The following is an 18,175-nucleotide window of genomic DNA, read 5'->3' on the forward strand; positions in this document are numbered from 1 at the left end:
AGGCACAGATAAATTAAACAGTCGACCTTTTGGGAATTTACTACCAGGAATCAAATCGATAGCACAATCACAATCCCTATGCGGAGGTAGGGTATCGGACTTGGGCTCATCAAATAAATCCCGGTAATCAGACAAGAACTCAGGAACCTCAGAAGGGGTGGATGACGAAATAGTCAGAAATGGGACATCACCATGTACCCCCTGACAACCCCAGCTGGACACAGACATGGATTTCCAATCTAATACTGGATTATGGACTTGTAGCCATGGCAACCCCAACACGACCACATCATGCAGATTATGCAACACCAGAAAGCGAATAACCTCCTGATGTGCAGGAGCCATGCACATGGTCAGCTGGGTCCAGTACTGAGGCTTATTCTTGGCCAAAGGCGTAGCATCAATTCCTTTCAATGGAATAGGACACTGCAAGGGCTCCAAGAAAAACCCACAACGCCTAGCATACTCCAAGTCCATCAAATTCAGAGCAGCGCCTGAGTCCACAAATGCCATGACAGAATACGATGACAAAGAGCAGATCAAGGTAACAGACAGAAGAAATTTTGACTGTACCGTACCAATGGTGGCAGACCTAGCGAACCGCTTAGTGCGCTTAGGACAATCAGAGATAGCATGAGTGGAATCACCACAGTAGAAGCACGGCCCATTCAGACGTCTGTGTTCTTGCCGTTCAACTCTGGTCAAAGTCCTATCGCACTGCATAGACTCAGGTTTAAGCTCAGGTAATACCGCCAAATGGTGCACAGATCTACGCTCGCGCAAGCGTCGACCGATCTGAATGGCCAAAGACATAGACTCATTCAGACCAGCAGGCATAGGAAATCCCACCATGACATCCTTAAGGGCTTCAGAGAGACCTTTTCTGAAAATAGCTGCGAGCGCACCTTCATTCCACTGAGTGAGTACGGACCACTTTCTAAATTTCTGACAATATACCTCTATTTCATCCTGACCCTGACACAGAGCCAGCAAATTCTTCTCTGCCTGATCCACAGAATTAGGCTCATCGTACAGCAATCCGAGCGCCAGGAAAAATGCATCGATATTACTTAATGCAGGATCTCCTGACGCAAGAGAAAATGCCCAGTCCTGAGGGTCGCCACGCAAAAAAGAAATAACGATCCTAACTTGTTGAACTGGGTCACCAGAGGAGCGAGGTTTCAAAGCCAGAAATAGTTTACAATTATTTTTGAAACTCAGAAATTTAGTTCTATCTCCAAAAAACAAATCAGGAATAGGAATTCTCGGTTCTAACATAGAATTCTGAACCACAAAGTCTTGAATACTTTGTACTCTTGCCGTGAGCTGATCCACACATGAAGACAGACCTTTAATGTCCATTGCTACACCTGTGTCCTGAACCACCCAAATGTCTAGGGGAAAAAACACAGTGCAAAGAAAAAAAAATGGTCTCAGAACTTCTTTTTTCCCTCTATTGGGAATCATTAGTACTTTTGGCCTCCAGTACTGTTATGAAAGGTAATTCAGTACCACAATGGACATAGAGGTTAGCGCACATACAGTGAACTGGCAATAACCCAAAAAACAAGAACGAGCTCTGAGACGTGGGAACTCTGTTGACCGCAATCCCTAATCCTCTCAAACCACACTAAAGGCAGCCGTGGATTGCGCCTAACGCTCCCTATGCAACTCGGCACGGCCTGAGAAACTAGCTAGCCTGAAGATAGAAAATAAGCCTACCTTGCCTCAGAGAAATACCCCAAAGGAAAAGGCAGCCCCCACATATAATGACTGTGAGTTAAGATGAAAAGACAAACGTAGAGATGAAATAGATTTAGCAAAGTGAGGCCCAACTTTCTGAACAGAGCGAGGATAGGAAAGGTAACTTTGCGGTCAACACAAAACCCTACAAACACCACGCAAAGGGGGCAAAAAGACCCTCCGTACCGAACTAACGGCACGGAGGTACACCCTCTGCGTCCCAGAGCTTCCAGCAAGCAGAAAAAAACAAATTGACAAGCTGGACAGAAAAAAACAGCAAACAAATAGCAAAGAGGAACTTAGCTATGCAGAGCAGCAGGCCACAGGAACGATCCAGGAGGAAACAGGTCAAATACTAGAACATTGACTGGAGGCCAGGATCAAAGCACTAGGTGGAGTTAAATAGAACAGCACCTAACGACTTCACCACATCACCTGAGGAAGGAAACTCAGAAGCCGCAGTACCACTTTCCTCCACCAACGGAAGCTCACAGAGAGAACCAGCCGAAGTACCACTTGTGACCACAGGAGGGAGCTCTGCCACAGAATTCACAACAGGATCTGCTCTGAGGCAAGATAGTATTCCTATTTCCATCTTTAGGGGTATTTAGTCCTCCGGCTGTGACGAGGTGTCTAGGATTGTTAGGTACACTCCATGGCTACTTCTAGTTGCGGTGTTAAGTTCAGGATTGCGGTTAGTATAGTGACCACCTTCTCCAGTGAAAGTTCTCATGCTGCTCCAAGGTCACCGGATCATAACAGAAGTGAGATAGATAAATCCCATTCAGAAAAGAACCGAGGCAACCACAACACCCAAGGTTCATGACATATTGGTGTCATCGGTGGGGATGATAAAGTTATCCCTCTGTGATTAGTGCCACTACCATACAGTGCTAACCACTGAACCATCAGTGCTAGCCACTGAGCCACCATACATTGCAAGCAACTGAGCCACCATGCAGTGCTAACCACTGAGCCATAATACAGTGCTAGCCACTGAGCCACAATATAGTGCTATCCACTGAGCCACTATACAGCTCTAACCACTGAGCAACATACAATGCTAATCAATGAGCCACCATACATCACAAGCCACCATACAGTGCTAACCACCGAGCCACTATACAGTGCTAACCACTGAGCCACCTTACAGTGCTAACCACTGAGCCACCATACAGTGCTAACCACTGAGCCATCAGTGTGGCCACTGAGCCACCATACATCGCAAGCCACCATGCAGTGCTAACCACTAAGCCACCATACAGTGCTAACCACCGAGCCACCATACAGTGCTAACCACTGAGCCACCATGCTGTGCTAACCACTAAGCCACCATACAGTACTAACCACCGAGCCACCATACAGTGCTAACCACCGAGCCACCTTACAGTGCTAACCTCTGAGCCACCATACAGTGCTAACCACTGAGCCACTATCAGTGTGGCCACTGAGCCACCATACATCGCAAGCCACCATGCAGTGCTAACCACTAAGCCACCATACAGTGCCCTTACGTTTGCCCTCTCTTAATATGGCGACCTTGGCTTCCTTGCCTGTGCGCATGCTCCCGCTCCGCAGGGCCGTGTGTCTTTCCCTCTCTCTTTCCGGCGCTGGCTCACGTGGGGCCCCACGTGTTTCTGGCGCAGGCGGATGGAGGGGATGCTGCGCGCGGCTCTTTTGTTGCTCTAGTGGCGCGCAGGTGAGTGGCACACTTCCGGTCGGCAGTGTATTTATACATACACCGTGCATATCTTATCTACCCCCTGATGAAGGAGCATCGCGCTCCAAAACGCGCATCGGGGTTGGCCTGGTCTCCCATTCTTCCTGCGCCATTTAGGTATGCACTTACGTTACTTGCTGTACATTCTTTACATCATGGCTGTGGCACTTGGCCAATATTCTATGTATTCTTTATTATATGCGGCCTAAATTCCTGGCAAGGCAGGTCTGTTTGGGCGGTCCGGTCCTTCTTATGGGCCATTGTAGCACATCTATGTTCCCCTGTGTGCATCCTTTGTACCTGCTCATTCAGTTTTTATGGTGATTTAATAAATTTGTACGTTTCATGGGACTATATGGCTGCTTGTTTGCTTCTTTTGTTATTTATACTGTTTGCAGTTTGTCTCGTTATTAGTCCGCTATGCATGTCTTTTATTGTATAGTTATAGTGCGACATAATTTATAATTATCTGAACATGCTTGCCTCAATATTACTTTAGTACATAGTAAGGCAGCCTTTCTGGCGGCTACTTATCCTAGGTGCAGTACCCTGTCTGACCTGAGGGTAAGGGGGCGCCAGAGAGCTGCAAGTTTCAAACTGGGACTGGGAAGTGGGATAGATAAATCCCCTTCAGAAAAGAACCAAGGCGACCACAACACTCAAGGTTCATGACATATTGGTGTCAGCAGTGGGGATGATAAAGTTATCCCTCTGTGATTAGTGCCACTACCATACAGTGCTAACCACTGAACCGTCAGTGCTAGCCACTGAGCCACCATACATTGCAAGCAACTGAGCCACCATGCAGTGCTAACCACTGAGCCATCATACAGTGCTAGCCACTGAGCCACAATATAGTGCTATCCACTGAGCCACCATACAGTGCTAACCACTGAGCCACCTTACAGTGCTAACCACCGAGCCACTATACAGTGCTAACTACTGAGCCACCTTACAGTGCTAACCACTGAAAAGATGATGTGCAAAACTGGAAACTGTCCGGGAAAGAAAGTCACTGGCGGCCATGTCAGAGGATTCTTGGGCCGACGCTGCTGATGGCTTCTGTGTATAGCTGGTGGATTCTATGGTTACAGGCTTGGGTTTCTGTGTGGTAAGCTTGGTCATGTGATCAGAACGTCATTTGACCTAAGATTACTCAATCACATCCGCAGTTTCTGGAGCTTTCGCCATCTTCTCGGCGAATGAACTCTAGGGTCCAGGTCCTGCCGGCTCCAGGAAAATGGCAGCACTGCAATTAAAAATGTGCGCGTCGCCCTCTAGCGAATGTACCGTGTCTATCACGGGATAGTCGGCGGCTGAAGGGGAGTGTATGACTTCACCGGCTGTTCGGTGCAGGATGGCGGCCCCGGTGTCTCCGGGGAGGGACGTGTTTGCTGAGGGATTGTTGGAGCTGCTGAAGCCGGCGGTGCTGCAACTGGACTCCCATGTACATGCAGTGCGGTGCGGGACCCTGTAATGGAGCGTCAGGGAGAGTGGGGCCCATGCAATTGAGGACAGGCCGGGGGGCTCATTCTTGGGGGCTGGGGTCCAGTAATGGAGGAGGGGGCGGTGGGCTCACTCTTGGGGGGCTGGGCCCCTGTACTGGAGGACGGGGTGGTGGGTCGGACCCCGGTAGTGAAAGATGGGAAGGTGGGCTAATTCTCGGGAGGTTGGGTACTTATAATGGTGGATGGGGTGGTGGGCTGGGCCCCTGTACTGGAGGGTGGGGTGGCGGGCTTTAATGGATGATGGAGATGTGGGCTGATTCTTGTGGTGACGGGAAAAATATTTAGAATTGAGAGTCCTCAGTGGTTGATACCTTTTAATGGCTAACTGAAAAGATGGTAACAAATTGCAAGCTTTCGAGACTACGGCTGTGGTGACGGGCTCATTCTTGAAAGGACAGGGTGGTGGGCTCACTCTTGGGGGGGACGGGCCCCTGTAATGGAGGACGGGGCGGCGGGTCACTCTTGGGGGGGGCTGGGCCCCTGTAATGGAGGATGGGGCGGCGGGTCACTCTTAGGGGGGGCTGGGCCCCTGTAATGGAGGACGGGGCGGCGGGTCACTCTTAGGGGGGGGCTGGGCCCCTGTAATGGAGGATGGGGCGGCGGGTCACTCTTAGGGGGGGGCTGGGCCCCTGTAATGGAGGATGGGGCGGCGGGTCACTCTTAGGGGGGGGCTGGGTCCCTGTAATGGAGGATGGGGCGGCGGGTCACTCTTAGGGGGGCTGGGCCCCTGTAATGGAGGATGGGGCGGCGGGTCACTCTTAGGGGGGGCTGGGCCCCTGTAATGGTGGATGGGGTGGTGGGCTCACTCTTGGGGGGGGGGGGGGCTGGGCCCCTGTAATGTCTCCGGGTGTCCCTCATCGCTGCCTCTTTCTGCAGGGAGAGCCAGGTGGACCTGCGAGAGCACATTGACAGTCTGGCGTCAGGTCAGTGTGTGGAGCCCCTTCATGACATCCCCAGGTTGTCAGACATGTGGCTGAGTTGTACTTTCCCTGTTCTTCTCTAGAGCTGTGTAGAATAAACGAGGACCAGAAGGTGGCACTGGACCTGGACCCGTATGTGAAGAAGCTGCTGAATGCCCGTCGTCGCGTCGTCCTGGTGAACAACATCCTGCAGAACGCACAGGTAGCGCCGCCCCTGCGGTGACCTGACTGCGGGGTGAGGACCCCGTAGTTCAGGGACCATAGTGCGTGGCCGTGACTACGCGGATCCTGGCTGGCTTCTGTTGCCACCCCGCACTCCCGTTAGACATGCTGCTTTCTCTGTTTTGTGGCAGGAGCGGCTGCGGCGTCTCAATCACAGCGTGGCTAAGGAGACTGCGCGGAGAAGAGCCATGCTGGATTCTGGAGCCCACCATTCCCAGACTTCCCCCAATAAGTGAGCAGGCGGAGCTGGGGACATCGGCGCTTCAGGGTGTCGTCTCCCGGAGTCTACACCTAAACCAGCCAAGAACAAGGCATCGGGTATCACTGCCTCTAATCTCATCGACGTGCATGAACCACATTTGGCTATCGGGGGAGGAGCCACACTTCCGGGTGTATACACAGCATTTCAATGGTTACTTGCAAGCTTCTGCGATCCCTATGGAAGGTACCGAGGTAGAGCTGTGCAGGAGAAGCAGCATCGTGAGCAAGGGGTGAAAGCGAAAAGATGGTGGCCTTGTCTGGGGGCGGGCCTTGTGGGTTTAGAGACTCTTTTTGATTTACATTTGTGTCGCTTGCAATAAATACTCTGTATTGCTGCTAGTGTCTGATTTCCTGAACCATCACCCCCATCCTGTGGTGTAACCAGGCAGCCTCTGGGGAGTGATACTCCTGGTGTGCAGCAACATTTTGTGGCCACATGTGGTACTGCACCCCTGTGTAATGGTGGTGTGAAGACTGCAGTATTGTCCCATCCGAGCTGAGGAACCCCTGCCTCTGGTATATGTAGTCCCACATCTGATTTCCAAGTGAATGACCCTGATGGTGTAACAAAAGACGGCCCCCATCACCACCGCTTATATATTCATCAGTTGCTGGGGGATTAGATGCACAGCTCAGCAGGAAGTATCACACAGGAGACGCTTAGATACACAGCTCAGCAGTCAATATCACATGATAGGATTAGATACACGGCTCAGCAGACAGTCACAAGAGAGGATTAGATACAGCTCGCAAAGTTCACACAGGATCGGATTAGATCCACGGCTCAGCAGACTATCACACAGGGTAGGATTAGATACATGGCTCAGCAAACAGTATCACACAGGAGAGGATTAGACGGCTCAGCAGACAGTATCACACGAGAGGATTAGATACACGGCTCAGACAGGATCACACAGGATAATAATAATAATAATTTTATTTATATAGCGCCAACATATTCCGCAGCGCTTTACAAATTATAGAGGGGACTTGTACAGACAATAAACATTACAGCATAACAGAAATACAGTTCAAAACAGATACCAGGAGGAGTGAGGGCCCTGCTCGCAAGCTTACAAACTATGAGGAAAAGGGGAGACACGAAAGGTGGATGGTAACAATTGCTTTAGTTATTCGGACCGGCCATAGTGTAAGGCTCAGGTGTTCATGTAAAGCTGCATGAACCAGTTACCTGCCTAAGTATGTAGCAGTACAGACACAGAGGGCTAATACTGCATAAAGTGTATGAGAACATGATGCGAGGAACCTTTTTTTTTTTTTTTTTTATTATAAATAGGCCACACAGGGATCGTTAGGTTAATGCATTGAGGCGGTAGGCCAGTCTGAACAAATGAGTTTTTAGGGCACGCTTAAAACTGTGGGGATTGGGGATTAATCGTATTAACCTAGGTAGTGCATTCCACAGAATCGGCGCAGCACGTGTAAAGTCTTGGAGACGGGAGTGGGAGGTTCTGATTATTGAGGATGCTAACCTGAGGTCATTAGCGGAGCGGAGGGCACGGGTAGGGTGGTAGACTGATACCAGGGAGGAGATGTAGGGTGGTGCTGAGCCATGGAGTGCTTTGTGGATGAGGGTAGTAGTTTTGTACTGGATTCTGGAGTGGATGGGTAGCCAGTGTAATGACTGGCACAGGGTAGAGGCATCGGTGTAACGGTTGGTGAGGAATATGATCCTGGCTGCAGCATTCAGGACAGATTGGAGCGGGGAGAGTTTTGCAAGAGGGAGACCGATTAGTAGAGAGTTACAATAGTCCAGACGAGAATGAATAAGTGAAACAGTCAGAGTTTTTGCAGAGTCGAAATTAAGAAAAGGGCGAATTCTAGAAATGTTTTTGAGATGCAGGTAAGAAGAGCGAGCCAGTGATCGGATGTAGGGGGTGAATGAAAGGTCAGAATCAAGGATGACCCCAAGGCAGCGTGCATGTTGCTTTGGAGTAATGGTGGAACCGCACACGGAGATGGCAATGTCAGGCAAAGGTAGGTTAGTAGAGGGAGAGAACACGAGGAGTTCAGTTTTTGGTTGGTTGGATAGGATTAGATACACAGCTCAGCACTCAGTATCACACAGGAGAGGATTAGATACACAGCTCAGCAGAGGGTAACAGGATTAGATACACTAGACAGCATCACAGGATAGGATTACTAATGGCTTAGCAGACTGTCAACACAGGAGAGAATTAGATACACGGCTCAGCAGACTCACAGGATAGGATTAAGGTACCGTCACACTCAGCAATTTTCGAACGATCACGACCAGCGATACGACCTGGCAGTGATCGTTGGAAAGTCCTTGTGTGGTCGCGACCAACGATGCCGAAGTCCCCGGGTAACCAGGGTAAACATCGGTTACTAAGTGCAGGGCCGCGCTTAGTAACCAGATGTTTACCCTGGTTACCATTGTAAATGTAAAAAAAAAAACACTACATACTTACATTCCGGTGTCTGTCACGTCCCCCGCCGTCAGCTTCCCGCACTGCCTGTGAGCGCCGGCCGGCCGTAAAGCAGAGCACAGCAGTGACGTCACCGCTGTGCTTTACGGCCGGTGCTCACAGTCAGTGCCGGAAGCTGACGCCGGGGGACGCGACAGACACCGGAATTTATGTAGTGTTTTTTTTTTTTTTACATTTACAATGGTAACCAGGGTAAACATCGGTTTACCAAGCGCGGCCCTGCGCTTAGTAACCCAATATTTACCCTGGTTACCAGTGAACACATCGCTGGATCGGCGTCACACACGCCGATCCAGCGACGAAATAAAGTTCTGGACTTTCAGCGACGACCAGCGATGTCACAGCAGGATCCAGATCGCTGCTGCGTGTCAAACACAACGATATCGCTATCCAGGACGCTGCAACGTCACGGATCGTTATCGTTGTAATGTTGTTCAGTGTGACGGTACCTTTAGATACACGGCTCAGCAGATTATCACAGAGGACAGGATTAGATTACACGGCTCAGCAAACAGTACCACACGAGGATTGGATACGCGGCACAGCAGTCAGTATCACACGGTCCCTAACCCATCCCTTCAATCACTAACTTCTGGTACCTTCCCCTCTGCTTTCAAACATGCCACAATCACACCTATCGTCAAAAAGCCATCCCTTGACCCGAGTGCTATGTCCAGCTACCGCCCCATATTTTTGCTCCCATTTGTTTCCAAACTCCTGGAGCAGCACGTCCATGCTGAACTTTCCTCCCACCTCTCATCTAACTCTCCGACATCCTACAATCTGGCTTCCGTCCCCACCATTCCACTGAGACTGCCCTGACAAAACATACTAACGACTTACAGCCAAAGCTAACAGACAATTCTCTATACTCCTCCTCCTAGACCTGTCCTCTGCCTTCGACACAGTTGACCACTGCCTCTTACTACAGATCCTCTCTTTGGTGTCAAAGACCTTGCCCTATCTTGGATCTCCTCATACCTTACCAACCGCACATTTAGCATTTCCTACTCCCATGCTACTTTTTCATCTCGCCCCCTCTCTGTTGGTGTCCCTCAAGGCTCTGTCCTTGGGCCCTTACTGTTCTCAATCTATACACTCGGCATGGGACAACGCATAAGGTCCTATGGCTTCCAGTACCATCTATATGATGATGACACTCAGATCTACCTCTCTGGCCCAGATGTCACCTCTGCTCTCCAGAATCCCAGAGTGTCTATCAGCCATATCCTCACGCCTCCTCCCTACCTGGTCTATCTATCAAAATAAATGAAATCACACTTTCCCCTGTCCCCAAAATCCGCTGCCTCGGATTAACCCCTGACTCTGCCCTGTCCTTCAAACTGCACATCCAAGCTCTTGCTACCTCCTGTCGCCTCCAGCTCAAAAATATTTCCAGAATCCGTCCTTTCCTCAACCCTTACTCTACCAAAATGCTTGCACAAGCCCTATTCATCTCCCGCCTCGACTACTGCAACATCCTCCTCTGTGGCCTACCTTCTAACATTGTCACACCCCTCCAGTCCGTCCTTAAGGCTGACGTCACACTAGCGAGTTTTACGGACGTCTGAGCGCATTAAATTCGTCCGTAAAACACGCATTACACACGGCCCAATTATTCTCTATGCCCCAGCTCCTATCTGCCGTATTTTACTGATCCGTATTATACGGCTTTCTACGGCCGTAGAAAATCTCAGCATGCTGCGTTTGTCACTGTATTGCGCAAAAAAATCGCCAATGCAAGTATAATATACTTTACATACAGTAAACCATGTCATATCCCCCTTTTTTTTTTGCATTTTCCACACTACTAATGTTAGTTGTGTGTATGTGCAAAATTTGGCCGTTCTAGCTATTAAAGGGTTAAATGGCGGAAAAAATTGGCGTGGGCTCCCGCACAATTTTCTCCGCCAGAGTAGTAAAGCCAGTGACTGAGGGCAGATATTAATAGCCTGGAGAGGGTCCATGGTTATTCCCCCCCCCCCCCGGCTAAAAACATCTGCCCCCAGCCACCCCAGAAAAGGCACATCTGTAAGATGCGCCTATTCTGGCACTTGACCACTCTCTTCCCATTCCCGTGTAGCGGTGGGATATGGGGTAATGAAGGGTTAATGCCACCTTGCTATTGTAAGGTGACATTAAGCCAGATTAATAATGGAGAGGCGTCAATTATGACACCTATCCATTATTAATCCAATTGTATGAACGAGTTAAAAAATACAAACACATTATTAAAAAGTCTTTTAATGAAATAAACACCGTTTGTTGTAATATTTTATTGTACGCTCAATCCACTGGCTGAAGACCCTCGCTCTGTGACAAAGAAAAAATAATAAACCAACAATATACATACCTTCCGAGGATCTGTAGCGTCCCACGTTGTAAATCCATCTGAAGGGGTTATTTTTTTTTACAGCCAGGAGCTCTGCTATAATGCAGCTATGCTCCTGGCTGTAAAACCCCAGCGAATGAATGGAAACTAGGTCAATGACCTGTAGTTACCTTCATTCGTGGTGAGGCGCCCTCTGCTGGTTGTCCTCATATGAACTCGATCCTGGGAACTTTTCTGAATTTTTCCCACGCTCGAAGGACATCCAGCAGAGGGCGCCTCACCGCGAATGAAGGTAACTACAGGTCATTGACCTAGTTTCCATTCATTCGCTGGGGTTTTACAGCCAGGAGCATAGCTGCATTATAGCAGAGCTCCTGGCTGTAAAAAAAATTAACCCCTTCAGATGGATTTACAACGTGGGACGTTACAGATCCTCGGAAGGTATGTATATTGTTGGTTTATTATTTTTTCTTTGTCACAGAGCGAGGGTCTTCAGCCAGTGGATTGAGCGTACAATAAAATATTACAACAAACGGTGTGTTTATTTCATTAAAAGACTTTTTAATAATGTGTTTGTGTTTTTTTTAACTCGTTCATACAATTGGATTAATAATGGATAGGTGTCATAATTGACGTCTCTCCATTATTAATCTGGCTTAATGTCACCTTACAATAGCAAGGTAGCATTAACCCTTCATTACCCCATATCCCACCGCTACACGGGAATGGGAAGAGAGTGGCCAAGTGCCAGAATAGGTGCATCTTCCAGATGTGCCTTTTCTGGGGTGGCTGGGGGCAGATGTTTTTAGCCGGGGTGGGGGGGGGCCAATAACCGTGGAACCTCTCCAGGCTATTAATATCTGCCCTCAGTCACTGGCTTTACTACTCTGGCGGAGAAAATTGCACGGGAGCCCACGCCAATTTTTTTCTGCCATTTAACCCTTTAATAGCTAGAACGGCCAAATTTTGCACATACACACTACTAACAGTAGTGTGGAATATGCAAAAAAAAAGGGGGATATGACATGGTTTACTGTATGTAAACCATGTCTCGTATCATGTCGGGTTTAGGAAGGAGATAGCAAAAGCCGGCAATTGAATTACTGGCTTTTAAGCTATCTCGCGCTGGATGAAATATTAATATATATATATGTGTCTCACTAACATATATATATATATATATATATATATATATATATATATATATATATATATATAGACAGTATATATGTTTTTATTATTTTTTGAGCACATGGATCCATTGTATATCCGTATGTCGGTTTGGCAAGCCTGCGAGAAAATCTCGCAGTACGGATGCCATACGGATTACATACGGAGGATGCCATGCGCAAAATACGCTGACACACCCTGCCTACGGAGGAGATACGGACCACTATTTTGGGGACTTTTCAGCGTATGACGGCCGTAAAATACGGACCGTATTGTCTTACGCCGAGTGTGACGCCGGCCTAACTCTGCTGCCCAACTAATTAATCTCTCTCCTCGCTACACTCCTGCTTCCCCTCTTTGCAAATCCCTTCACTGGCTCCCAATATCCCAGTGAATCCAGTTTAAACTACTAACACTGACCTACAAAGCCATCCATAACCTTTCTCCTCTGTACATTTCGGTCCTCCCAAGACCTCCTCTCCTCCATGGTTATTCGCTCCTCACCCAATCGCCTCCAAGACTTCTCCCGAATATCACCCATCCTCTGGAATTCTGTGCCCAAACACATCTGGTTATTCACCACATTTGGATCCTTTAAAAGAAACCTGAAAACCCACCTCTTCAAGGAAGCTTACAGCCTGTAAAGACCACACGGCCACCTCAACACCATTTGGAGCTACTGCAACCCTCGACCTACTGTCTCCTTCCCCATAATCCTGTAGAATGTAAGCCTGCAAGGGCAGGGTCCTCTTCCCTCTGTACCAGTCTGTCATTGTTAGTTAGCTTACTGTAAGTGATATCTGTAATTTGTATGTAACCCCTTCTCATGTACAGCACCATGGAATTAATGGTGCTATATAAATAAATAATAATCTACAGGGGGGCGGACACAGACTGCAGAGGGCCCCTGTGCAAGAAATCTTCCCGGGCCCCCCCCCCCCCTCCATAGCGCAACAAAGTTATGTAAACATATACCGTATTTTCTGGTGTATAAGACGACTGGGCGTATAAGACGACCCCCAACTTATCCATATAAAATATGGAATTTGGGATATACCCGCCGTATAAGACGAGGGTCATCTTATACGCCCAGTCATCTTATACGGCGTGTGGTTCCCAGGGTCTGGAGGAGAGGAGACTCTACTTCAGGCCCTGGGATCCATATTCATGTAAAAAATAAATAAAAAATAGGCATATACTCACCCCTCCGACGGACCCCGACTCTCCATGCTGCAAGCGTCTGCCTCCGTTCCTAAGAATGCAGTGAGTGAAGGACCTTCGGTCACCTGACCGCGACGTCATCGAAGGTCCTTTACTCACTGCATTCTTAGGAACGGAGGCAGACGCTTGCACCGCTGAGAGCTAGGGTCACCCTTTCCTTACCCGCTGGCTGCAATATTGGATTGAAGTTCATTCTCTGTCCTCCATAGTACACGCCTGCGCAAGGCAAGATTGCCTTGTGCAGGCATGTACTACGGAGAACAGAGAATGAACTTCAATCTAATATTGCAGCCTGCATGCAGCCAGCGGGTAAGGAAAGGATGAATCAAACACCCGAAAACCCCGCCCCTATGGCTGAAAATTGTTCCCTCCAAATTCAGGTGACAGAGTCCCTTTAAGGAATCTTGAGGAACTGGCAATAGAACATGATACTCCGGAATGTGGTAAGATTCCTCTATCTATAAGACCCAAATCAAAAAAGTTTCCACCCTTTGCCACGTGTCCCAAAGTGGACCTTTTTGTAAAACTGGTGTCTAAAGAGTTTGAAGAAATTCCTAAGGGTATTAGGCATGATAATCTTTCCCATAATGAATGTGCATCTTTAAAAAAAACTCCAGAACTTGGATGATGTGGTAATTAAACCATCAGACAAAGGCGGTAATATTGTAATCTGGCCTATCAATTTATATGAACAGTAAGCCTTTCATCAAAAACTCAATAAAAACTGCTATAAAAAAACCCACATACAATCCCTCTGCAAGTTTTTGTACACAACTCCACGATCTACTACTCAAAGCTAAAAATGACGGTATTATATCTAAAGATCTATTTACGGCACTACAGGTCACTGAGCCTATAATCCCTATGTTTTATCTACTGCCCAAAATACATAAATATAAGGAAATACCTCCGGGCAGACCTATTGTCTCTGGAACCGAAAATTATTTAGAACATGTTAATGGCAGGCACGGTACCGCATAGAGAATGTGCCTCGGACTACGGAGCCCCTTATGGAAAAAAGCTAATAGGAAACACCGTGCAGTGCCTATTCCCCCCTCACACTACTCCCCCAGGTGATGCACTAATTGGGACGCCCAGTTAACCAACGGGAAGAGAGAGGAAGGGGCGTCCGGCCACACCCACAAGGGTTAAATCCAGGTGCCGGGATCAGTCCCGGATATCCTGATTACCATTTCTGACCCTATGATCGAGGCCCTACAGCAGAGAGCTGCACAGGAAGGTGAGCAATGGTTGCGATCCCTTATTTCAGGCCTGGGTGCTCACCTTCCTGTGCCCTCTCCTCACCCCCTAGCCTCCCCTCAGGCCTCCCCGTCGTCCCCCAGGGCTCCGTCCTCACATACACTCTCCCCTAGGACCTCGTCCTCTCCTGCAGCCCCAGGGCTACCAATCCCCCTTCCTCTGCCGACGGGCTCGCCTCCATCCACTGCAGATGCTGGGGTCAATTCATCTATACCGGGTGCATCGGGGCTCCCGTTCTCAGCCTCCGGCGCTCCTATTGACGATGGCTATAAACAAAATAGGACAAAATAGGAGTAAGAAACGTCCAAATTGAAACAAAGTAAATTTATTAATACATAAACAAAAACATAATATAACGGACTGGGATCAAATAGTGACGGCTACCAATGTCCGGACACACAGTAAACATAAATGGGCAAGTACATAAAGTGCTTAGTGCATACTGTAAGTAAGGGAATACAGGGCTTAAACCGTATAACACCGCAGCAGCGGTGGAACCAAATGTGCGCACAATCAATGGAGCCCCCGTTCCCTCCTCTCAACCTTGCTTACACATAATGTGACTGAGGCCGGACATGTGCCACGCCAGCACCGACGCGCGTTTCGCTCAGCTTTTTCAAGGTGCGGTAGTGTGCTATAGAATGGGCCACGTATAAATACCTCCTCTTCAGGTGTCCATGATTGCGGCGCATGTGACCGGAAACCCACGCCGGGTATTGCATCACTTCCGGCAGGGCCAGATGACGACTGCGTGTCAGCTGGACCGTCGCCCACAAAAGTGCTGACACGCACGCGTCACCGCCCAGCGCCTTCAGCGATGCCCCGGACCACGCAATCCGGAGACATGCGCACACAGGACTACAAAGTAATAAAGCCGGGTACGTGTACCCCGGAAATAAAGTGAATACAGTGCAATAAAGTGCCAATGGATCAGAGAATATACCGATAAATGACATCACAAATATATACAACGGACAATAAGTGCAAAATTATATATGAAACAGCAATTACAGTAACTTAACACTGATGATATTACATAACATATTATAATATAAAGTAGTGCACAGTATGTGATTCCCAATCTTGGCCGGGTGATAAAATACATTGGAGGCAGAGATGGTTTCAACATTGGCCCAAGGCAGAATTCAATTGCTTCACACATGATGGTATAATAAACTTGATCACTAAAAAACTAAAAAAACAAAGATACAAGAAAAAATAATAAATAAATAAATAGAAGCAACACAGAAAAAATTATAAAAACACACAAACATGCAAAACGGTAAATCGGGATACATTCTTCACAAAAAAGAACTAAAACTAATTTGCTCATTGAGACCTGCAGGCGTGACCGTGTCTAATATAGCGATCCACCTGCATTCCCTCTGAGCAAGCACACGCTTCATGTCACCACCCCTAATGCCAGACTGTACTCGGTCAATCCCCCATGCTTGAAAGCCAGCTGAATTGCATTTATGTTTGAGACGAAAATGCTTAGGAATCGTTTTAAGGGAATTGACATCAGCCACATCACGAGCCGCCTCGATGTCCCTCACGTGCTTGCGAATGCGAACACGCAATTCACGTGACGTTAGGCCCACGTATATGAGTCCACACGGACAAACCGCATAGTAGACCACATACGTGGTACTGCAAGTGATGTGGTCTCTGATGTCGTATTCCCTAAGCCCGTCTGATGACTTAAACAGTCTAGCACGCTTGAGATTCCTGCACGCTAAACAGTCCCCGCATGGAAAGAACCCTGTTCTAATTGTGCCCGTCCCAAATGGTCTAGGGGTTCTTGCCACATAGTGGCTTTTAACAAGCATGTCTTTAAGGTTATTACGTTTCCTGGCAGTCATAATGGGACGTTGTGGAAGACATCTCCTCAAAATAGGATCGGTGGTAAGAACCGACCAGTGTTTGTTCAGTATTGACCTCATCAGATCCCATTTATGATTATATGTAGAGATAAATCTCAGTTCTCCATCAGTGCCATCCCTTCCCATAGTGTCTTTCCTTCTCCTATTCACCAGCAGATCATCCCTCAAAGACCGCTTAGCTCTCATATATCCCCTCTTGATAATACGTTTACTATACCCCCTTTCCACGAATCTCTCCCCAAGGTCCACAGCCTGTCTCTCAAAAAGCGTGTCCGTAGTACAAATCCTCCTAGCTCTGAGGAATTGCCCCACGGGAATGGACCTAAGTGTGGAACGCGGATGTGAGGAGCAGGCATGCAAGAGGGCATTCACAGATGTCTCCTTGCGATATAGGTCCGTATGTATAAGACCATCCTCCTGTACCTTAAGGGTAATGTCCAAGAATGAGATTTCCTTATGATGGTAGACATACGTGAGTCGTATGCTGGAGTCGTTGTGGTTTAGCTCCGCCATAAAATTACGTAAATCACTAATGGGGCCCTGCCATATAAACAGCACATCATCGATGTATCTATACCACCCCACAATTTGGGGGGCGGCATGTGCGCCAGCTGAGAAGATCTCACGTTCCCAGTAACCCAAAAACAAATTAGCATAAGAAGGCGCACACTACCGCACCTTGAAAAAGCTGAGCGAAACGCGCGTCGGTGCTGGCGTGGCGCATGTCCGGCCTCAGTCACATTATGGGTAAGCAAGGTTGAGAGGAGGGAACGGGGGCTCCATTGATTGTGCGCACATTTGGTTCCACCGCTGCTGCCGTGTTATACGGTTTAAGCCCTGTATTCCCTTACTTACAGTATGCACTAAGCACTTTATGAACTTGCCCATTTATGTTTCCTGTGTGTCCGGACATTGGTAGCCGTCACTATTTGATCCCAGTCCGTTATATTATGTTTTTGTTTATGTATTAATAAATTTACCTTGTTTCAATTTGGACGTTTCTTACTCCTATTTTGTCCTATTTTGTTTATAGTCATTTATTAGGAGTGTCCTTGAGGTACACTTATATTTGGACATCCACATGGGGATTAGTCTTTGTAGTACCTTATTGTATATTTGGCCCTTGGTGGTCTTGTTTTCACTATTGACGATGGCGCAGCGGCGCCGCCGGGTAGATGCTTGGTGCGTTCCTCCCGAGCGCCTGTACGTTCGCGGGGAGCCGGCGCTTCCATGTCCCCGAGCTCCTTCCTCTGCCCCATGTACGGCTCTGGCGGGCGCGGCGGGCATCGCAACGTCTGCACCGGGCCCCGCTGCCCGCCGGTGCCAGGCGCAATACTCTGCGTGTGCCCGGACCCCGGTCGCTTCCGGTCCCTGTTTTGCAGACCGGTGTCCGGCGCGTGTGGAGGAAGCCCCGCCCACTCCCACAATGCAGGTCTGCTCTGTCGCGCAGAGCGCAGGGCGAGC

General features: G+C 48.5%; 1 protein-coding gene across 1 annotated transcript; it reads left to right on the top strand.

Annotated features, from left to right (window-relative positions):
• The first annotated feature begins 4,625 nt into the window (after positions 1 to 4,625).
• SNAPIN (SNAP associated protein) lies at positions 4,626 to 6,709 on the top strand. The gene is made up of 4 exons (XM_069768043.1): positions 4,626 to 4,924; positions 5,848 to 5,894; positions 5,975 to 6,093; positions 6,245 to 6,709. Exons 1-4 carry the CDS (start codon positions 4,794 to 4,796, stop codon positions 6,347 to 6,349), a joined length of 402 nt encoding a protein of 133 aa, XP_069624144.1. The 5' UTR covers positions 4,626 to 4,793; the 3' UTR covers positions 6,350 to 6,709.
• The last annotated feature ends 11,466 nt before the right edge of the window (positions 6,710 to 18,175 follow it).

Source organism: Ranitomeya imitator, chromosome 1 (assembly GCF_032444005.1).
Source record: "Ranitomeya imitator isolate aRanImi1 chromosome 1, aRanImi1.pri, whole genome shotgun sequence".
NCBI lineage: Eukaryota > Metazoa > Chordata > Amphibia > Anura > Dendrobatidae > Ranitomeya > Ranitomeya imitator.